The following is a 23,881-nucleotide window of genomic DNA, read 5'->3' as shown; positions in this document are numbered from 1 at the left end:
ATGTTGGCAATAATAATAACTGGTTTTATAAAAATGTCTGTAGATTGCTCAGATTATTATCCAGACACAAACGGGTTGGAGCTTCTGTGATGAAAAATTATGGAAAAATTAAATACAAAGAAATGTTCACTGACAACAGTGCCAGCTTATATAGCATTTTTAAGTGCAATGTCTTGAAGTACCTTAAGAGCAGAAAACAATGTTTGACATGAGCCATATAGACAATGATGGACAGGTGACCCAAGGCTTGATCAGAGGCATGTATGGCCATTGAAGTGAGGATATAAAAAAAAGTTTGGAAGGAAACTCTAGGGCTTCGACCCTTCAAAACAGAAATGCAGTCAGCAATAGTGGAGCTATTAAAGTCTAGGGTGCTCAGAAGACCAGAAATAAAAGAGCTAAAATGTATCTGAGGACTGGAAAACGGTGATAGGATAGGACAAAGTCAGCATGATTATGAAAGGAAATCATGCTTGACAAATCAATTGGAATCTTCTAAGGATGTAACAAGTAGAGTTGGTAAGGAGGCGCCAGTGGATGTGGTTTCTTGGGTTTTCAGAAGGTAGACTAGGTCCCATCTAAGAGATTAGCATGCAAAATTAAAGTGTACAGAATCGGGATTAGTATACTGACATTAATAGAGAAGTGATTGACAGGAAACATTAGGAGGAAGAGGTCTGTTTTTGAGTGGCAAGCAGTGACTAGTGGAGTACCACTGGATTCGATGCTTGAACCCAGATGTTCACATCTGAGGGAGTTAAATGTATTATCTCCAAGTTTTGTAGACGACGCAAAGTTGGGTGGAAGGGAGAACTGTAAGGAGACTACAGAGCTGCTTTAGTGTGATTTGGACAAGGGCAAGTGGGCAAATCCATGCCAGATAAGGTGTGAAGTGGATAAATGTAAGGTTATCCACTTTGGTAGCAAAAACACGAAGGAGGATGTTGGGAAAGGAGGAGGTACAAAGAGACCTGGATGTATACCAGTCACTGAAAATAAGCATGCAGGTTCATTTGGGCAGTGAGGATGAAAAATGGTATGCTGGCCTTCAAAGTGAGAAGATTTGAGTACAGGATCAGATATGTCTTGCTGAAATTGAACAGGACCTTGGTGAGGCCAGACCTGAAGTATGGTGTACAATTCTGATCTCCAAAAGGATGTTCCAGCTATGGAGGGAGTGCAATAAAAGTTTGCCATTTTGATTGTGGGAATGTAGAACTGGCATGTTAACACAGACTCTATTGGTTAGGATAATATTCACTGGCATATTGGAATATCTCATAGAAACCTGTAAAATTCCAAACACGTGTAGACGAGGTAAATGCAGGAAGAGGAAAGGCAATGGCTCTGTGGTGTTTTCACTAGAGTATTAATCCAGAAATTCAGTTGATATTTTGGGGATGGGGTTTGAATCCTGCTGTGGCAGATGATGGAATTTGAATTCAATTAATAACAAAATCTGAAATTCAAGGGCTAATGGTCATCATGAACCCATTGTCGATTGTTGGAATATCTGGCTCACTAGTGTCTTTCAGGGAAGGAAATTCACCATCCTCACCTGGTCTGGCTGAATATGATTCCAGACCCACAGCAATGTGGTTAACTCTCAACTGCCCTCTGAAATGATGTAGCAAGCCACTCAGTTCAAGGACAGCTGGGGTTGACAATAAATGCTGACCAGCCAGTGCCATGTATACACTACAAGTGAATTAAAAAGAAAAGGATGTTCTCGATGACCGGGAGTCCAGAACCAGGTGTCACAGTTTTAAAGATATGGAGTAGGCCATTCAGAACTAAGGTGAGGAGAAATTTCTTCATCCAGGAAGTCTTGGGTCTATGGAATTGTGTGCCTCAGGAAGTAGTTGAGGCCAAAACATTGAATTTTTCACGAAGGAATTAGACATATTTCTTTGGAATCAAAGGGAGAAAACAGGGACCGGGTCCGGAGTTGGATCATCAACTATGACCATGCTGAATGGCTTGCTCTTTCTCCTTTTTTACTATTGGGGCTCTAGGAGGTTGTTTTATAAAGGAGCAATGAAACCATAGAGAGATTTGTGAATAAGCTTGAATATTTTAAAATTTGAGACATTGTTTAATTGAGAACCAGTATAGGTCAATGTGCATGGGGTGATGGATGAGCAAGACTTGGTGAGAGATTTAGGAGAAGAGCTGCGTGACCTCCTATTTTCAGGCAGAATGTGGGAGGCCAGCTAGGAGTGCATTTGAACTGCAATCTAGAGGTAACAAAAGCAATTTTGACAGCAGTTGAGCTGGGTCAGGGCTGAAAGCTGGTGATATTATTTGTGATTACTGGTGGTCTTAGCAATGGTATGGATGTGTGGTAGGAAACTTTATTTCTAGATGGAATGTGGTGCAGACAGTATGGTTCAGCCACTGTTGGTCGCTTGAACTGAAGGCAGTTGCAGCAGAGGTGTCTTGATTTATGAGAGGTTTTGTTTCTGTTTTTGCTTGCCTTAGATTGGTGTCTGATGCATCTGGAGATATTACTGATCATTCCTTCTGTTGCCTCCTTTCCAAGGTAATACTTTAGAATAAGTGGAGAAGAAGGATTAATACTTATTTCTGTGGTTGATGTGAAATTATAGCATTCATAGTTTTGTTCAACACTATATTTGACATTTTATGAATAAGTGGAACTGTGCGTAGCAATAGAGAAATTCCATCATCACTGCCACTTGTATCCTCTAAATTTAATGGGAGGACTGTTAAATGAATGCTCCATGTTTCTTTTGAAGCCAGCTGCACAAGCATTTGGACAAAGATCTTGTAAAATGTTAATGGACTGGATGCTGTTTGGATGGCTGTAAACTATCTTTGCCAGCTCTGTTTTTCTTGACCCGCCAGTGGCCAACATTCAAGGGTAGGACAGAGAAAACACTCAAAGACACTCTGAAGCTCTGCTTGAAACTGGCAGTATCGATGTTAATGACTGGGAGGAGCTTGCTGCTAATAGGCATGTTGTCACCATTCTGAACTATCCTGCTTCATTATGGTTTGTTCACTGTTTTAATGATGCGATGTTAGAGAAGGGAAGAAAATAAAGCAAATCCTGCATTCCAGATCCTACACCTTGTGAGGCAACCTACTGAGGTGTCCCAAGATCTGCAGGTCAAAACAAATGTCTCTTTACTCAGATTTGCAGGATAGGGGATTTGGCCCATTGTCTGTGCCAGTTAACAAAAGTCTAATCATATTTTCTAGCTCTTGATCCATAGCCCTAGAAATTGTGATAACACAAGTGATATTTTTAAAATATTGTTTAAAGATTACAAAAAATTCTGACTTAATAACCCTTTCAAGCAGTGAGTTCCAAATTGCCACCACTGAGTGAAAAGATTAATTCCCAATACGAATATTCATGTCAAGTACATATCATTCTTAAATCATTGATAAATGATCTTCAAGGATGAATCAAGATGGTGATCTTCAAGTGCACTGGCTAAACTTCCCATAGTGGAAGACTATTGAAGACCAACTTGGATGTTGCAAGCATCACAGTATGTCATAAGCCAAACTCTCATTGCAGCCAACTTGTAAAGCTGTAACCTGATTTCAGAAACTTTGCTTTGGCATACATGACTTAGTATATTCAGCATGAATCAGAATCTCCTAGTATAATCAGTTAGGTGACTTGTATAATAGTGTAGGTTGGAACATAAGTTTGCTCTGGTTAAACTGACTGTAGATTATTGAATTAAATTCTGGGTGCCACAGCTTAGTACAGCTAGGGAGGCATACAGAGCAGATTTATCACCATGAAGGCAAAATACTCTGTGTTTGTTTCAGATTTCTAGCAACAATGTGGAGAAAAGACAAAGATATTTTATTAGGCAAGGGTAGTTAAAATTACAGAAACAAGATAAGTAGAACAAATTGAGATGCAGATCAAACATGATTGAATGACAAAACAAATTTGATGGCTGACTGGTTTACTGCAGTTCCACATTTCCCAGTTAACTTTTACAAAGTTGTGTGGTGCTGATGATAAGCATTCTAATTTAAAGGACTTTGTAGAACATCTGAAGATTAGGATGAGTATTTTTGCAAACTGAGAACCATTCTTGATTTGGAAATTTCACATCTTTATTAACAAGCTGTTTATAATATAAATCATAGCCTCTGTGCTATAAGTACTCTATTTGGTCCATCACAAGTCATTGTGAGGCTTTCTGAAATACAATTTTTAGTTTGTTGTATTTGACCACCCTTTCGTTGTAACACTATAGTCTTTTTTCCCTTCAGATGCTTATCACATTCCCTTTTGAAGACCGCAATTGAATCTGCCCTTCTCCATGTTGTCAATGAATTCTAGATCCAATGTACACTCTAAATAGGAAATTTTGGAGTTGAATCTAGAGGAGGTGGTCTAAGAAGACAGTTTGTAGTAGCACAAGATTTTTGAAGACCATTTTGATCTTTAGTGGATGTGTTAAAAATGAAGAATAGCTACTGAAATAACCAGGTCAAAATACTTTTTTTGTTTTAAATAACCAAATTAACCATCATTCACCTGGTCATTAAATGCCAGAAAGTATACTCAAAATCTTTGCCTCCTTTTGAATAGACAAAACATGATCTTGTGACTAAACCCAAACATCTCCCCTTTGTAACATTTTGGGTTATTGAGCTAAAGTTGCAGCCCTGATTTTGGCCTTGATGTGGGGTTGCACAAGAATGCAACTATTACATTATAGAAGAGCTGACTGTATCCGGAAGTTAATGATTCAACAATCAAGAAACCAATGGGCATGTGTCGGTCTCTAATTTGCTGGGATGTCTGACTAAATTTAATAGCTTTTTCAGAGTTGATACAGATTTGACAGACCATAAAAGCCTTGTACTGTATTGTAAGGTTCAGTGATTTCAGTACGTGTTCGCTGTGCTGTAATTTCACCAGGTTGGCATTTTTTTCAGCCTGATGTTGATGCTGTCAGAGGTGATGCTTTATCACTAGACAGCTGATCCAGACAGTTGTTCTGGTGACCTGGGTTCAAATCCCACCATGGCCGATGGTGGAATTTGAATTTGGCTTTGAAAATTAAGAATCCAATGGTGAGCATGAAACCATTGTCGATTGCTGGGGGGAGAAAGGTACCTGGTTCACTAATGTCCTTTTGGGAAGGAAACTGCCATCCTTGTCTGGTCTGGTCATGACTCCAGACCCACATCAATGTGGTTTACTCTTAATTGTCCTCTGGACAATTAGCAATGAGTAATAAAGGCTGGCTCAGCCAGCGATGACGGCTTGCTCTCAATGAACAAAAAAAATTTCTTCGGCACTGCTTAATAATCAAGATTTGGTTATGGATCACACAAATTTCAAGGCCCCGGTTGGAGTCCTCTGAAACTTCAAAGTTCTGGAGAAGAGCCATACTGGGTTCACTGTTAATTCTGTTTCTCTCTTCCGAGTTACTGCCAGAGCCGAGTTTCTCCAGCATTCTTTGTATTTGTTTCAGATTTCAATCATTCAAAGTATTTGCATTTATTGGCATCTTCTGCCTATATCCCCACTCAATGGTTTCCCAATCTGTAGTTTTGTCAGCATTCTTTTTTTTGTGTGTAGTTCTGATATTGGATTATTGTTCACCATTCATTACGAGGTGTGTTGCACAGAAGTTGCATTAATTTTAAGAAAGTCGATGCTTATCTCTCCTTCTCATTACGTATTTGCTCCGTCAGCATGCTACCCTCCCACAGAAAAAAGCCACCAGCTTGAAATGGAATATTTAGGGATGTGAATCTTGAACCTCGCCTTCTCGCTCCATATATGACAAGAAAATGTAATAGATTAAAGAGCGATTAATGTGCTACTGGAGCCTGAAACTTGCTTGGTGTTTTTTGTGTATAGTAGGCCTGGCTGAAATACATTGTTAAAGTTCCTGTTACTTTGCTTCTCTGTGCCTGGAGCTGGCGAGGCTACTGTTTTTCTCAAACCAATTGTAAGCAGTGCCCAGTTCTTGGCTGTATATCAAGGCTCCATTCATATTTGTTTTACCCAGCATATCTCTGCAGAAAGGGCTCAGTTTCATCTTCATCTCCAGTCAGAGCACAGAGCTGGGCACATATTCAGGCACGATCGATTTGCTGCTTGTATACAGTTCCCAATGTGCACAGATCGATGCGTATTGTGTCCAATTTCTCCAAATTAATGTTGAGAAGGAGGGCGTAATTTCAGCATTAGTTGCTCCTGAAAAATGAAAAGAATGGTGAGACCTCAGGGACATGAGAAGAGAACTTCTGTGTTTGATGTGGCTCATGAAGGAACATTCATAGATATTCCAAATTGAGCTTTTGTCTGAAAAAACCTATTGGTCTGGGACAACTTTGAACAATTTATTCTGAGAAATAAAAATGAGAATATTTGCAAATTTAATGAAACTAACTTGTGGATCAGCAATATGTATTGCAGTTTTGATGTTTTTGAGCATTGTTTTGTTTTCGAATTTTTAATCTGCAAAAGCCACTTTGTCAACTTTTCGTGCACAAACTTGTTTATAAATTCCTGTTAGTGTGTACTTAGTTTAGTCTGTGTAGCGATATTAGCCGTTTTCTTTTAAATATCGCAGCATGTTGTTTTCATTCTCCAGTTAACAGTCAGCAACAAAAATTTCCAATCCTGTTAAAAGTTTTTTCACATTTTGTCACTTAAGTGGAGGAGAATACCTCAGCAATGCTACAAAACATAAATATCATCCAGAATAAGGCTCAAGTGATCAGCACTCCATCCAGTACCTAAAATAATTTAACCCTTCACCACTGGTACTGTATAGTTTCAGTATATGTGCCCTTTACAAGTTACACTGCAGTTACTTGGAGAAGGTGAGGACTGCAGATGCTGGAGATCAGCGTCAAGTGTGTGTTGCTGGAGAAACATAGCGGGTCAGGCAGCATCTGAGGAGCAGGAGAATTGACATTTTGGGCATATGCCCAAAATGTCAATTCTCTTGCTCCTTGTATGCTGCCTGACCTGCGCTCTTCCAGCGACATACTGCAGTTACTTGCCAAGGTTTCTGCTGAATCTCCCAAGCCTGTGGTCTCTACCAACTAGAAGGACAAGCATAATAGGCAGGTAACCTATCACCATCTCCAGGCTCATTTCAAAGTTACCTACTGGCTTTACTAGTACTGACATTTCATTGACATTGCTAGGTCAAAACCTTGAAACGACCTAGCAGCACTTTGGGAGTCCCTTCACTGCATGGACTGCTGCGGTTCAAAAAAACACTGTGTCACCACTTTTTTGAGATCAGCTAAGCATAGGTGTTGCTTTATCCATTCCTACAACAGAATTTAAAGAAAATTACTTTCTGGCCCAGCAACGTTTTGAAACTTATGAATCATTATTTGGGAGCAGATGCAAGGGAAGGAACCTGGATTTTCTTGTAAGAGTGAGCAGAGCAACATTATAAATTTAAGTAAAACTTTGATATTGCTCACGATAAAACAAAAGTTGAGATGTTTTATTCCAATAGATGTTACACACGAAGTATTTCTTAATGAGACAAACTTGGTGCTAGAGCAAAATATCCTCTGATCCAAATGTAACCGTTCTCTGCTTTTATCACCTCTGCCATTATGTTTGGTGAGGGAGGAGTGTTGTGTACTGTTTAATTTTCTTTCTGTGCTAATTGTCTCATTCATATTTGTAAAAAAGTTTTCTATTTGTTTCTACCTAATCTTCAACTCCCATTCCTTTACTACTTACCTCTGTTTTTGCTACCTGAGGTCTTTTAATTAGATTACTGATTAACTTTATTCACGTACCTCCACTTTGGCAAGTCCAAGGTGGACACTAAAATGTAACTGTTGGGAGTGGGTGGGTAGGTAGCAGCATTTTTGCTAATTTCTACTTATTACGCAAGGAACTCCAAGATCAATGTGTGACATAGACTGTTACTGAAAGTATGTGCCTCAAGCCTTTTCTGTGTGTGGGCACATGCAAGTAGCTTAGAGGAGTGTTGGTGGGAAGTTAAAAGAAGTAGTGAAATAGTTACTGGCAAAAGAGGAGTCGTGGCTGAATGGGTTATAATGCCTGTGCCAGGGCATGTGATGGAGTAGATAGAGATGGCAGGCTAGGTAGGAAGGGAGCCTTTTTTTTTGTTGCGGAGATCAGAACGCCTCCTTCCTTGTGGATCATAATTGCTGCTTATTTGATGAAATGATACCCCTTAAATGTCTTTGTGGTGAACAGTACCCTCCTTTTAATTTGAGCTTCTTCCTGGATTACAAAATGTGCCACTCTAATGTAATATTTTGGAATTTGTCCTCCAATAACAATTCTGGGCATGCAGAAGCCATTTTGTTGATTTTGATCTGGGTAATTAGGATTTCTTTAGTAATGATTCAGTAGACAATGTAGGGATAAAATAAAAGGTTTACAACAATAGAATGGATCCGATTGAATGGGAAAGATACAAGGAACAACAATAGGTGACCAAAAAAGCATTGAAGATGTAGTAACAGGAAAGGAACAGAAAAGTCAACAATTTCTATCATCACATTCAGGAATTAGTGAGGGAGGAGTGTTGTGTACTGTTTTAAAAACTGTTATCAGTGATAATGTATTCAAAGTAAGAAAAGTTGAATAATTACTTTCTGTGAATATTTACAGTAGAGGAAGAGAAGAATGCCAGACATCCCAAGGAAAATAATACTTGGTTAGGGATTTGTCAGAATTAGCATGATTAAAAACGTAAATAAGAAAATAATGGCACTAAAGAATTACAAATCCCAGCAGCAGATTGTTTTTGTTCTACAGTGTTAAAGTAAATAGGTGAGCATGCAGCAGCCCGGACTGCAAACTGCCAGCATTGTCTCCATTTGGGAACTGTTTTTTTGAGATTGGAAAATCGAACATGGAATTCCACTAAAGTCGAGAGGAAAGTAAGGATAGTGCAGACCGTATAGAAGGCAGAAAAGGCATCACAAAAATGGAAGAAATTTTAAGGTCAAAAGATTGGCAAAAGAGGGAGATTAAAGTTGAAGTGAGGTGGTAGTGCCTTCTTGAATAGCTGCAGTCCATGCAGTTCAGGTGCACCAACAATACTGTTCGCGAGTTCTAGGATTTTGACCCAGTGACAGCAAAAGAACAGGATATATTTCCAAGTCAGGGTAGAAAGTCGCTTGGAGCAGAATGCGCAGGTGGTGCTGTTCCCGTGCTTCTGCTGCCCTTGTCCTTCTAGAGAAAAGATACCTAAAGGAACTAATAGGTCTACAGATTGAGAAGCCTTGTCAACTCAGTGACCTAGATTCTTAGCACAGTAACCTTCTAGGAAAGAAAATATATAGAACAAATTCTGAGTAAAAGTTAGCAGAAAGTTAGACTAACTTCCAGAGTAGGAGTGTTTGGCTAGAAATTGACAGACTGGTTAAAAGGTGGAAAAGCTTAAAATTTCAGTTTTGTGTCTCATTGTAAGAAGACTTTGCAATTTAACAAGGAAGAATTAGTTCAGTTGAAATTAAAGATTGAGAAAGAAGTGTTATCTCTTTGGATTTAATGTTATAAAGTGATGGTGTTGAGCAGTAGGTGAAAAGTTGTTTTCAGAATTGTTTTCTAAACAGTCCTATATTTAGCTTTGTTTTATTATCTTTCCTTTTAGTCGTAAGCTTTTTATTTTTAAATGAAATCTGAAGCCTTGTGCTCTTGCTTTCAGCAAGTTACCTTTGACCTATTTTTATGTCATCATTTTGACTACAATACACACTTCGCAGTTATTAGAGATTGCAAATAATGCTCTAGCACCAAAACCTGTGAAATCCTATTGTTTACAGTTTCCAACCTGAAAAGTTGCTAAGCTTAGCCCCTATTCCTAGTTTCATGTTCATTATACGAAACTCTATCCATACTGTTGGTTATGATTCTTGTTGCAATGATTGAGTGGACAGGTTTTTTAAACAATTAATCTGATGGTCATATACCAAACATAAGCACACAAGGCTGAGGATTAAAGTGAGCCTGTTTGCTCCACTATTAGCATATGCGAGTGGTGTAAAAGGAACACATCTGAGCAGGGCCCTAAAGGTTGACATAAAAAGTTAGAGAATATATCAACTCCAAGTAAATCAATAATTGGATATTTGACTTTTTAGCTTCTGCTTTGCCATTTTTGTTTTATCTTTTATGATTCTTTTAAAATCGTGATTTTTGCCAATCCTAGCATTTTCCCTTTCATTTGGATAATAGTTGAGAGTCTAAATGCTGCTTTGTTTTGGGAATGTCAGCATTCCTCTGGCAACTAGCAGCTGTTAGAAAAAATTGATTTTCATTTTTAAAGAACCCAATTTCAGTTGATTTTCTTTCCATTGAGAATGGAACTCCTCTTTTTGCTTATTCATTTTATTGTGTGAATTGGTTCACTAAAAATGACCGCAGTCTACTGTGGTAAGTAGCATGTTTTGTGTGTCGTGGAGCAGGAGAAACAGTTAAATTACCCAAGCCTCATTTTAGAATAGAAATAATTATGATTAAGATGACATTTTGTTTTGATTTGAGGCTTTCTATTGTTGAAGGCAGTCTCTTGTAAATAACTACGGATAATGACTTTTGGAGGGGGAAGAAAACACATTGTTTATATTTTGAAATGACATAAAAAATACTCCAGACATACCTGAGAAGTTCTGTTGTACTTTCCTCCTTCAAGAAACATAGGTACATTGATCACTACATTTGTCACAAAATGTAGGAGTGGAACAAGGCCCTTTGCCCCATCGAGTCTGCTCTGTCATTTGATCATGGCTCATATGTTTCTAAACTCCATTCTCCTGCCTTCTCCCTGTAACTGTTCATCCACTTACTAATCGAGAACCTTTCTACCACTGTCTTAAATACACTCAATGACTTGGCCTCCATAGTCTTCAGCAGTAATACATTCCACATTTTTACCACCCTCTGGTTGAAGAAATTCCTCCTCTTCGCTCTGAGGCTATTCCCTCTGGTCCAAGTCTCTCCGACTAGTGGAAACATTTTTTCGACATCTACTCTATCCAGGCCTCTCAAATTTCAATGTGATCACACCTCATTCTTCTAAACTCCATTCTGTACAGACCTGGGGTCTTCATAGGACAAGCCTATCATTCCCAGCTTCATTCTTGTAAACTTCTTCTGGACCCCATCCAATGTCAGCCCATCCTTCCTTAGATACGGTATCAGAAATGCTCTCAATATTCCAAATGTGGTCTGACCAGCACCTTGTGCAGCTTCAGTATTACCACGCTACTCATGTATTCTAGCCCTCTTGAAATGAATGCTCACATCACATTTGCTTTCCTAACTACCAACTGAACCTGTATGTAAACCTTAAGAGAAAGCTGAACTAGGACTCCTAGTGATTCAGATTTCCAAAACCTTTCCCCATTTAGAAAATAGTCTCTGGCTCTTCTTCTGATCAAAGCGCATAACCAACATTTTCTCATATTGTATTCTATCTGCCACTTTGTCCACTATCCTAACTTTTCCAAGTCTCTCTGCAGCGTCCTGGTTCCTCAACACTATCTGTTCCACCACCTATGTTTGTATCATCTTCAAACTGAGCACAATGTCAGCAGGCTTTTTTTATCCAGATTGTTAACATATGCCATGATAATCGTAAATACTAACTCCTGTGGAACTTCAGTAGTTACCAGCTGCCACCCTGAAAAAAGACCCTTTTATCTCCCAATCTCTGCTTCCTTCTAGTTAACCAATCCTTTATCTATATGATACCTTGTCTCTGACACCATGTGGCACCTTATCAGAGGCCTTCTGGAAATCTAAGTAGATCATGTTCATTGGCTGTCCTTTGTCTAATTTGTTCATTACCTTGTCAAAGAAATCAAAAATTTGTCAAGCATAACTTCTCCTTGACAAATTTATATTGACTTGGCCTTATTTTACTATGCACTTTCAAGTATGGCACAATCTCGTACTTACTAATGGAATTTAAAATCATACCAAAGGTCAAGCTGTCCTTTTAATTTCCTATCTTCTGTCTCCCTCCCTCTTTCTTAAACAGAGGTGTTACATTAGCTGTTTTCCAGTCCTCTGGGTCCATCCTGACTCCAGCAATTTCTGAAAGATCACCACCATTGCCTCCACAATCTCCTTCAGAACCCTGGAGTGTAGCCCATCTGATGTGGGTGATTTTATCCACATTTGGATCTTTCAGCTTCCGCAGCACATCTTTAGTGATGGCTGCTACCCTCACCTCTGCCTCATGACTCTCTTGAAGCTCTGGTATGCTGCTGGTGTCTTTTCACTGTGAAGACTGATACGAAGTACCTATTCTGTTCCTTTGTCATTTCTTTGATCCCCCGTTACAATTTCAGCAGCCTCATTTTCCAGCATTTTAATGTCCATGCTTGCCTCTTTCTACCTCTTATGTACGTACAAAAAAACTCTTGCAATCGTCCTTTATATTACTAACTAACTTGCCTTCCTATTCCATCATGTGGTCCCATCGTCCATCCTATTCCCTTGCCCACTCCACTCCACCCATCCACATGATCAGTTTTTTAAAAAATTACCCTCTGCTGGTTTTTAAAGGCTCATCAATCCTCTGGCTTCCCTCTAACCTTCACCACGTTGTATGCTCTTTATTTTGCTTTTATACTATCCCAGACTTCCCATGTCAGACATGGTTGCCTCATCCTCCCCTCATATGTTTCGTCTTCCATCGGATGCATTTCTGTCATGCCTGTTGATTGTAACCCCTTCTTCAAGAAATTCTTGCTAATGCTATTCCCCTATTGTCCCTGCTACGCTATCTTTCCAATGAATTCTGGCCAGCTTCTCCGTCATCTGCTTTGATATTATCACATGTACCGAGGTGTTTTACATGCAGTACAGGCAAATCATACCATACAAAGATCATGGGATGATATTGCCTTTACACAATTGCAATATCGTTCAATCTGATTCCAGCTCTCTTTCTCCCCCCCCCCCCCACCCTCTCAAATTACAGGGTGAATTCTGTTAGGGTCTCTGTCCCCTATGGGTTTCTTTACCTTCAACTTCCTAATTAAGTCTGTCTCATTACACATCATTAAATGCAGAATGGTCTGTTTGCTAGTGAACCCGACCACAAGTTGCTCCAAAAAAACCATCTCGTAGACTTTCCATGAATTCTAATTTTTGAGGTCTGTTACCAAACACATTTTCCCAGGCCACCTGCATATTTGAAGTCACCATGATTATTGTAATTTGTTGTATTTTGACAATGGGCAAAATTGCGATCCTTTTGGCTGCAGAGAGGCCGAAAGGGAACTGTACTCGGCTTCTGAACATACGCCAATACCATAGAGGATTTCCTCATATTAACTGTTTTTTGACATCACCGATGAATTTTAACTGTTTTTTTGTTTGCAAATGTTTTCATACATTTTAGACATTGCAGTTCTCTAATTTAAGAACTGCAGCCAAATATCCAAGCTGTTTGGGGAAGTTGAAACACATTGACATACCCAGCTATTTAATTAATTTGGAATTTTAAATAACATATCTTAAGTTTTTTTTCCTCTGTAAGTAAAGCATTTTTAAATCCAGTCATGGTAAAGAATTGGTTGAAGTTCAATTTCTTTGGATCTTATGTCAATTTAAGTGCTATTCAGGGCAGCAATGCTTGCAGGAAAGCTAAGGAATCCAGAGATGTTTTCTGTTTCTGTTTCTATTACTGTTTACCTGTACCCAGCTGATATCCGTGTGTGACTCGGAACATGTTCCTTTATGGTATAAAAGTATGTCTTGATGTGGAACCTTTGCATGTTACCCTGACTTGTGTAATCTTAGTACCTTTCTTCATTGAAAAGCTGCTGCATTTGCTATAATAGTTTCAGTATCTGTATAATAGCTGTAATATTTTAGAATCTTAAGTGTCAGCACATTGCAAGTTTTAAGAAAATCCATAACAAAATTATCCAATTTAGAAATATTATGGTTCCATAATTTGTTAACAGCCTACTCATTAGGTATTGTGGGCCTTGTCGTCATAATGCACAGTGGCTCAGTGGTTTGCACTGGTGCCTTACAATGCCAGGGACCCAGGTTCGATTCCAGCCTCTGGCGACTGTCTGTCTGGAGTTTGCACATTCTCCCCATGTCTGCATGGATTACCTCCAGGTGCTCCGGTTTCCTCCTGCAGACCAAAGATGTGCAAGTTAGGTGATTGGCCATACTAAATTGCCCATAGTGTTCAGGGATGTGTAAGTTAGGGGAGATGTTGAGCAATAGGGTAGAGGAATGGGTCTGGGTGGGTTACCTTTTAGAGGGTTGGTGTGAACTTGGGCCAAATGGCCTGTAGGGATTCTATGAATTAATATCGAGTAGTAATTATTGATTATTGGCTGAATTATATATGACAATACAGTTCGTTTATTGTTAGTTCTCATTTTAAAAAGTTGCCTTTGTAAATAAATCTTAAAATAAATCATTGTGAATATGCTGCTGCTTTGATCTGTGCAGGATGTGAAGTAGCATTGATTTTTTTTGGATGAAAATGACAAACTACATAAGTTTATCATCTGTTGGAAAGCTGCTGTTAAAAGAACTGGAAAGAACTTAAGGACTAAATGATGTTGTGGTTTGCTGAACTTATTCTTGGCCAGATATGGATGTATTTCAAATTTATAAGAGATATCAATTCAAATCACCAGCATGTGTCAAGCTAGTAAATTATATTGGACAACTTCTGGTTTATAATGCGTCAGTTTAGCATTATTGGTTAGCTTTTTAAAAAACTCAATAATACAGCGCAATCCTCCTTTTCAAGTATTTAGAATGTTATTTTTCCCTGGTTTATTTGTGCATGTGTAGTTTAGTACAATTTGTTGGCCATGTACAGTTTATATCACTTGAAATTTCCAAAACCAGCAACAGCTCCACCAACCTGCAGGAGACGACTAGTCTGTTCAATCAAATTGCTATTGATTGTAGTAACATAAACATGGCTGTTTTACAGCCTTGATTTACTACAATATCTCTGTCAGTTAGTGTTGCATAATATTCCATGTTGCAGCCTGTTCTTGAGACATACTTTGATAACTCTTCCTGTTTGAGTAGCTGCCTTTGCCATCTTTTTGTTCTCATTTGACCTTTATAACAAGATCTACCATCTATCCCACTTTACTTTCCAGATGGGGAAGTTCCATGTTTTGTTAATTTGTGCATTATCACCCTGAATTGTGATTGTGATTGATATCCTGTGAGGCAGCAGTACTAGCCACTGAGCCATCGTGCCACCCCAAAGGTGTAGTGTTTTTTTTTACAATGACATCTAGATAGAATTAGTGAATTGAAATTGGTGAATCTACTTGTTGAGCAAATTACTTAGTGTGAGATTCCGAGTCTTGTTTCAAGAAGCTTTATTTTTCATGAATTCATGGAGAGGCTGCCACAGTTGTCACTGTCCGAGTACTTTCTCGAGCTGAACAGAGTCAGCCTATATTCTTACAATGATAAAAACAACTTTTCTTACATTTCACACTTTACAATAATTCAAGATAAAGATAAGCACAGTGCAGCTTTTGCCTTTGTTCTTTGATGTTGCTCAAGGACAGAGAAGCTAACGAGCTCAAGAAGTAACTCCAACATAAGCCTATGAATACTCCTTATATTTCATCAAATTACAGTTACACAGCCTCAGTCTTTATCTCCAGCAGTATTTTTCCACTAAAGCGAGAGTCTGAGAGCCAAGATAGCTTTTACCTTGGTCAGGTATTCCATCATGCAGCAGTATGCCGAGTTCTTATACTTGCATACTAGTAATGACAATGGTCCTGTTCCACATAAAGAAAACACGACAACTTAGTGATTTGTATCTGGTTTTAACTTAACCAAATTCTTTGTTTCAGTCTATCTTCAGAGAGATTAAAGAAATGTCTGCAAATGATACCTTTTTTTGAGATCGTAAGAGATAACGTTCTCAAATCCCTCGGTTATATTGTGTCATGTAGTTTGATGTTAGACAGTATGAATGCACTTAAACCATAAATGGCAGAGGCAAGTGGCAAAAGTGATCATCATCACCATTGTCCTGAAGAATTAAAACCAAAATTATGAACCAAAGCTCTCAACATTCTTTATATTTTCAGTGTTTGCATTATGTCAGAAAGAGTTTTATTGCAAGTTACTTTTTAAAAAAAAACTACTTGTAAAAATATCTCTTGTTTTCTCTACTAATACCCTAATTAAAGAGTAAGTCATATTGGACATTTTACAAACTGTATATGAAGAGTTTTAATTAGAAGAATAAGAGTGTTATCGGCAAGGCCAGCAATTTTTGTCTTTCCATGTCACTCTTGCTCTTTGAGATGCTTCTGAAATTCAGATGGATGGAGAAAATGTGAACAGTTCCTGTTTTAAAACAAAAATAATCATGGTGGGTATTCATTTTAAACTGATTTTATGCTGTAATTACAGATGCTAGTCACTATACCACCACTGTAACTTTCTGTTCAAACTGTTTGTAAGGCCTCTTTGGAAAATTAACACTTCCTCTGATCTCTCCTTGTCTTCTAGGTGTCAGCTGTGATGCATGTTTAAAAGGAAATTTTCGAGGTCGCAGATATAAGTGCTTAATTTGTTACGACTACGACCTGTGCGCATCTTGTTATGAAAGTGGGGCCACTACTACAAGGCATACAACTGACCATCCAATGCAGTGCATATTAACAAGAGTAGATTTTGGTAAGTGTTTTAAAGGACTGATACCTTGCAGTTTTGTAAAATGCGAATAAAAGTGTACTGTTAGCAAAAGCTGGAATATGAAGACTAAAATTGAATAGATGGGAAAGCAGATTTCAATTAAAAGCATGAAAAGATTTTGCATTTCATAATGGTTCCATTATGATTAGCCATTGATTTTTGCTTCATTGTATTTTTTTTAAAGCTGTCAATAGTGTTCCCAGATTTACAAACTCTTTTTTTGGCAACTTGATAGTTGGTTTTAATTTAACATTTTGTGTACGTGCATATACCAGGTATTTGTCATGGGCATACTACCTCAACTCTCACAAACTGCTTGTCCCAGAGAACCTTGGGATCAAAACCGTTTGTATTATCTGGCGTTCTGTCTGATTTACCGAACGATAACAAAGAACAGTATAGCAAAGGGACAGGAGTTTTGGCCCACCAAGATTGAGCTAACACATGATGCCTTTCTAAGCTGAAAATACTTTGTTTCTATACCGTCCATATCCCTCTATTCCCTGCCTATTCATGCATCTGTCAAGATGTTTCCTCAATGATGCTATTGTAGCTGTCTCCACCACCACCTCTGGCAACGCATACCAGGCATTTGCCAAATATTATGTAAAAAAAACTTGGCTCTTACATCTCCTTTAAACTTTCCCCCTTTTTAGCTTAAACCTATGTCCCCATGTAATTGATATTTCAATCCTGAGAAAAAGACATAAAATGCATAGACAATCTGTCCCTCTCATTGTTTTGTAAACATCTATTAGATCGTCCCTCATCTTTTGATGTTCAAGTGAAAACAAGTCAAGTTTGTCCAATCTCTCCTCATAACTAATATCCCCCAAACCAGGCAACATTCTGGTAAATACTAGAGTATTGTATTCGCATTGGGTGCCACATTACAGGAATGATGTGAACACATTGAACAGTGCAGAAACTAATTATAAGAATAGTTCCAGGAATGAGGATCTTCACTTATGAGGATAGATTGAATAAGGTGGGACTGTTCTTGGAGAGAAGCAGGTTGTGAGGTGATCTGATCGAGGTTTTCAAAACTGAGACAAGTTGGATAAGCTAAATAGGAAGAAACTGTTTTTGTTTGTAAAAGGAACAACAAAAGAGCTTGAATTTAAAGTGATCTGCAAAAGAAGGAAGGGTAATGTAAACAAAAGCATTTTTGTTTGGCATGTAGCTAAGGTACAGAAGCATTGTCTGAAAGTGTGGTGGAGGCAGGTTCAGTTGGGGCGTTCAGGAGAGAATTGGATGATTATTCGAATAGAAATAGTATACAAGAGTATGGAGAAAACGCAGAAGATTAGCATCAATTAATATGTTCATTCAACAAGCCAGTGGGGGTGTGCTACCACCACCTTGAAGACAATAAAAATGGGCAACAATTGCTGGCTTTATCAGTAACCTACTTCCCATGAACAATGCATAATTTTATTCAAGTGCATCAATTCTACTCCCTTGCCAGTGATGCTTTCCCTACACCTTTTTCTTCCACCCTTGGCCATTGACTTTGAGAGGTGGTATGTGGGATTGCATGAATGAGATATATGCCATCAATCTTGCCTACAAAGACTGATGTGATTCTTGAACTGGAGTTAATTATATGGTGTAAAGATCAAATGTAATTTCGAAGCAGTTGAAAGAGTTTCGAGAGATTATTAGTCTTCGTTAATTCCTAAGTATAAAACAGGTTAATTGACAAAACAGCTGTTAAGGTTTTGCCATTTAGCACGTACTGCTTTTCTGTAAAAATTGTTGTTTAGGTGTTAATGGTCTGTAAATGCTTGTTATTGTATACCTGTATAAGTGGATGTCTAACTGTCTTTTAACAAAATGGAATACATTTGTTGGGTAACATACATATATCCCTTTTCAAGATGGCAGCCCGATGTTTTTTCAAGCCATTTTAACTTTATAAAAGGAGGGATCGGGTTTCCCATAGCCAGGGGGAGGAAATAAACTTCTTGCTGTATTTGAAAATGTGCAGAGTGTATTGTTGGACTACTTGCAGTGAGGGCAACTTAGTTCTACCAAGCCCAATTTTGTTTTTTGCCATGCACTTCCCAACATGGCTTAATGAATGATAACAATGAGCACAGGGCCGAACTGGTTTTCTTTCCAATCTGTTTCCTTGGCAGGCAACATCAAAATCAGTTGAGTCCTATTGCACTGCCCATTTTTATATCTGCTAACTCGGTGTAGGGTAATTTTCTAACTCACCTCTGGATTGGCAACCAGTGTATATATCTTCTCAGCAAATGGAAGGTTGTACACAGCATGATTATATTTTGCTTCTCAAGTTCAAGGGACGATGACTTGAAAGACTATAGTGAAAATCTAGTTTGGCCATCTACTTCCAGATCGAGCTGAACCACGTAAAACACATTATGTCCGGCTCTCTTCTGCTAAAACTGTCTGTCATTCCAGGATGATCCTCAAATGCAAAGATAATCTCATCATTTATTTATGGTAAATCATTTTGTACTCTTCTTTCTTGTCCTCTCACCCCTGCCTGTACAAACCAAGATGAGGAATTAATGAGCATGTTTGTCAGTAAATTGGCTACAATTCTATCACCGCATCTCAACCTTCCATTAACTTAGCTTGCCAAACTTTAATGTTTCCATTTGCCATGGCCTTGTGCTCACATCTTTCTCTAGTTTGTCTCCCCCTCATGAGATGCCCCCTGTATATACTCATCTTGGCTATATGTGGGGGGGGGGTGTCAAAACATGTGGCGCTGGAAAAGTACAGCCAGTCGCCAACTTGCGGAACGTTTCAGAGAAACATTTTAGTATGGGACATACACACTAAACATCCCCAGCGCTCTGTAACTGACCACTTCTTCAACTCCCCTTCCCTCTTTGCCAATGGTATGTGAGTCCTTGGCCACCTCCACCACCAAATCCTCGCCACCTAACAAGTGGAGGAAGAACACGTCATCTTCTGCCTTGGGACCTTCCAACCACATGGAACCTATGTTGATTTCACCAGTTTCCTCACCTCCCCTCCCCCCACATTATTCCAGATTCAACCTTCCAACTCAGCAGCCCCCTCGTGAACTGCCCTACCTGTTCGTCCTTCCCACCAATCTGTTCCACCCTCTGCTCTGATCTATCACCATCACTCCCCACCTGTCCGGCTATGCTTTCCCAATGTCACACCTTTGACTCTGATCTCCAGCACCTGCAGTCCTCACTTTCTCCTCCTCCTTGACTATATGTTGGTACATTGACAACATTGAAAAGGCATGGTTAGTAAGTTTGCAGATGACACTAGAATAGCAGGTATCTTGGACAGTGAGGAGGGTTATCTGAAATTGCAGCTGGGGAAGTGGGCCAACAAATGGCAAATGAAATTTAATATAGATAAGTGTGAGGTCTTGCGTTTTGGAATGTCAAATCAAGGCAGGAGTTCCATGGTGAATGATGGGGCCTTAAGGAGTGTAGTGGAACAGAGGGACCTTGGAGTTAGTGCACTGTTCTCTAAAAGTGGAGTCGCAAGTAGACAGGGCAGTGAAAAAGGCATACTGGTCTTGATCAATCAGGCCATTGAGTATAGAAATTAGGAAGTTATGTTGCAGTTGTACAGGATGTTGGTGAGGCTGCATTTGGAGTGTTGTGTTCAGTTTTTGTCACCTTGCTATAGGAAGAATATTATTAAACTGGAAAAAGTGCAGAAGAAATTTCCAAGGAGTTGCCAGGACTCAACAGTCTGAGACATTGGACAGACTGGGACTTTTTTCTTTAGAGCCTAGGAGGTTTGGGGTGGGGGGTAGGAGAGGAGGGAAATCTTATAGAAGACTATAAGATCATGAGAGGCATGGATAGGGTGAATACACTCAAGTCTTTTTCCCAGGGTTGGAGAATCCAGGATGAGAGGATGTCAGTTTAAGGTTAGTGGGGAAAGAATAAAAAGGAACTTCAGGGCAATGTTTTTACACAGAGGGTAGTTCACGTGTGGAATGAGCTGCCAGCAGAAGTGGTTGAGGCATGTGAATTACCAATATTTAAAAGGCGTTTGGACAAATACATGGATAGGAAAAGTTTAGAAAGATCTGGACCAAATGCAGGGAAATGGGGTTAGTGTGGACAGACACTGAGTTTGGCATAGGCCAGTTTGAGCCAAAGGGCCTGTCTCTGTGCTGTAGGACTGTGTAACTCGCTGTCTTTTCCCACTAAATTGCTGATCATTCAACTACTATTCCTTGCCACCGATTAGTCAATATTGTAACCAGTTCTCTCTCAAATGGATCCTCCTTCTTTAAATCTTCCGTCAATACTCCTCCTCCCCAGCATCCTTGCAAATTGTTCAATTCCAACCTGTCTCCCTCTCCCCTTAAATATGTTGTCTCTTTCCAAATCCATTTCTGTTCTTTCTTAGAATTCATGTTTGAGTCGTTATCATCAAATCCCCACCTTTGTCACAAATGGCCTTATCCTGAATGATAAGGTGACTAATGTGACTGTGACACACGATGCATTTCCTTTGTTGGGCCACCTTCACTTCTTTGTATCCTTAGACAGAATTGAACACACCATCCCACTCTGCCTGTATGCAAAATTTTATTCTTTTATGGGATTGGGTATTGCCAGCAAGACCAATATTATTGCCTTTAATTGCTTTTGAACTGACTGACTTGCTAGGCCAGCTCTGAAGGTAATTAGATTTGTAGCTCGGATGCTCGTTGTTGTGGTTCTGTTCGCTGAGCTGGGAATTTGTGTTGCAGACGTTTCGTCCCCTGTCTAGGTGACATCCTAAGTGCTTGGGAGCCTCCTGTGAAGTGCTCCTGTGATGTTTCCTCCAGCATTTATAGTGATTTGTACCTGCCGCTTCCGGTTGTCAGTTCCAGCTGTACGCTGCAGTGGCTAGTATATTGGGTCCAGGTCGATGTGCTTATTGATTGAATCTGTGGATGAGTGCCATGCCTCTAGGAATTCCCTGGCTGTTCTCTGTTTGGCTTGTCCTATGATAGTAGTGTTGTCCCAGTCGAACTCATGTTGCTTGTCATCTGCATGTGTGGCTACTAAGGATAGCTGGTCGTGTTGTTTCATGGCTAGTTGGTGTTCATGGATGCGGATCGTTAGCTGTCTTCCTGGTTTGTCCTATGTAGTGTTTTGTGCAGTCCTTGCATGGGATGTTGTAGACTACGTTGGTTTTGCTCATGCTGGGTATCGGGTCCTTCGTCCTGGTGAGTTGTCTGAGAGTGGCTGTTGGTTTGTGTGCTGTTATGAGTCCCAGTGGTCACAGTAGTCTGGCCGTCAGTTCAGAAATATTCTTGATTTATGGTGATGTGGCATGTCCTCATTCCGTTGTCTTTCCCTTAGGCATCTGTTGATGAAATTGCGGGGTATCCGTTTTTGGTGATTACATTGTATAGGTGTTCTTCTTCCTCTTTTTTTTTTGCAGTTCTGGTACACTGGAGATTGGTGGGGTAGTAAGTGAGGACCAGTGGGGTTCTGTCCTAGTGGTGATTTGGAGGGGCGAGGTTCAAGGGCGGAGGAGCGGGCAGTGGAGATACAGTGGAGAATATTGTCAACCATGTCTGAGGGGAAATTGTGGTCTTTGAAGACCCTCCAACCACAAGGGATGAATGCAGATTTCTCCAGCTTTCTCATTCTCCCCCACCCCCCCCACCTTTTCTCAGTCCCAACCCTCAGACTCAGCACCGCCTTCTTGACCTGCAATCATCTTCCCGACCTCTCTGCCCCCACCTCCTGTCTGGCCTATCACCTTCACCTTAACCTCCTTCCACCAATCGTATTCCCAAAGCCCCTCCCCCAAGTCCCTCCTCCCTACCTTTTACCTTCGCCTGCTTGGCACACCCTCCTCATTCCTGAAGAAGGGCTTATGCCCGAAACGTCGATTCTCCTGCTCCTTTGATGCTGCCTGACCCCCTGCACTTTTCCAGCAATGCATTTTTAAGCTCTGATCTCCAGCATCTGCAGTCCTCACTTTCTCCTTGTTGGGCTGAAGGGCCTGTTTCCACATTTCAAGTAATCTAATCAAAACAAAACATAAGTCTCACATTTAATCCTAAAATGAATTTGCAGTGTCCTTTGAGATTACTGAGATTGTCCATTTATCCTGTAGAAACAAAGTCTTTTCCCTGGGGTGGGGAGTCCAGAACTAGAGGGCATAGGCTTAGGGTGAGAGGGAAAAGATTTAAAAGAGATTTAAGGGGCAGCTTTCTCACACACAGGGTGGTATCTGTATGGAACGAACTGCCAGAGGAAGTGGTGGAACCTAGTACAATTGCAACATTTAAAAGGCATCTGGATGGCCATATGATTAGAAAGGGTTTGGAGCGATATGGGCCAGGTGCTGACTGGCAGGTGGGGCTAGATTGGATTGGGATATCTGGTTGGCATGAACGAGTTTGACAATAGGGTCTGTTTGCGTGCGGTACATCTCTATGACTCTATTTGTAACATCAGTCAGCCATTTTGGCTCATCAGCCAGAAACCCTCATTCGTGCTTTTGTTACCTCAGGATTACACTAGAAATAGTAGAATCTAATGTGGATTCCATTCTACCCTCTATAAACAAAGTCCTCCTAAACCTTCCTGGTTAGGTCTTAAGTTGTGGCAAGTCCCAGTCTCTACTGTTGCAGTACTTGCTGATGTGAATTAGCCCCTGGTCAAGCAATGTCTTTGCTTTTAAAGCTCTGTTGGTTTTGAAATTTCTTACCCCATCCTCTGAGATATTTCTGCTCATCTAATTTGGCCCTTGAGTTTATTTGTTTCACTATTAATGAGCATGTCTCCAGTTGCCTACAAACTCTTGGATATACTCCAACTTGTGGAGTATACTCCCTAATCTTCTCCACTCCTCTGCCTTGCTTTCTTCCTTTTAAGAGAATCTTTAAACCTATCTTTACCAAGCCATTGCTCATCTAAGCTGCAAACTCTTGATGCAGCTCGTTGTTGTTCTGTGTTCTAAAATGCTCCTGAGAAGACCTTTTGGGATGATCTGTTATGGTAAAACATCTGCCGCTCTTCCCTCATCAATCCTCTTATTACTAGTTCAAAAAACTCAATCAAGTTTGTGAGACATGATTTCTACACACCCAGCCATGCTGACTGTCCTTGCCTTTCTAAATACATGTAAATCCTGTCCCTCCGGATTCTCTCCAACAACTTGTCCACCACCAATGTCAGGCTCACAGGTCTTTAGTTC

The 23,881-nt window shown here is 39.8% G+C and overlaps 1 protein-coding gene across 1 annotated transcript in view; it reads left to right on the top strand.

The window, feature by feature from the left end:
• Positions 1-23,881, top strand: part of kcmf1 (potassium channel modulatory factor 1) — a 119,149-nt gene that overhangs the window by 38,032 nt on the left and 57,236 nt on the right. The window contains exon 2 of the mRNA XM_060840609.1: positions 16,514-16,681. Coding sequence (XP_060696592.1) covers positions 16,514-16,681 — 168 coding nt within the window. The remainder of the gene's footprint in view (positions 1-16,513; positions 16,682-23,881) is intronic.

Source organism: Hemiscyllium ocellatum, chromosome 2, assembly GCF_020745735.1.
Source record: "Hemiscyllium ocellatum isolate sHemOce1 chromosome 2, sHemOce1.pat.X.cur, whole genome shotgun sequence".
NCBI classification, from domain to species: domain Eukaryota; kingdom Metazoa; phylum Chordata; class Chondrichthyes; order Orectolobiformes; family Hemiscylliidae; genus Hemiscyllium; species Hemiscyllium ocellatum.
This window is presented reverse-complemented; position numbering and strand designations above follow the sequence as displayed.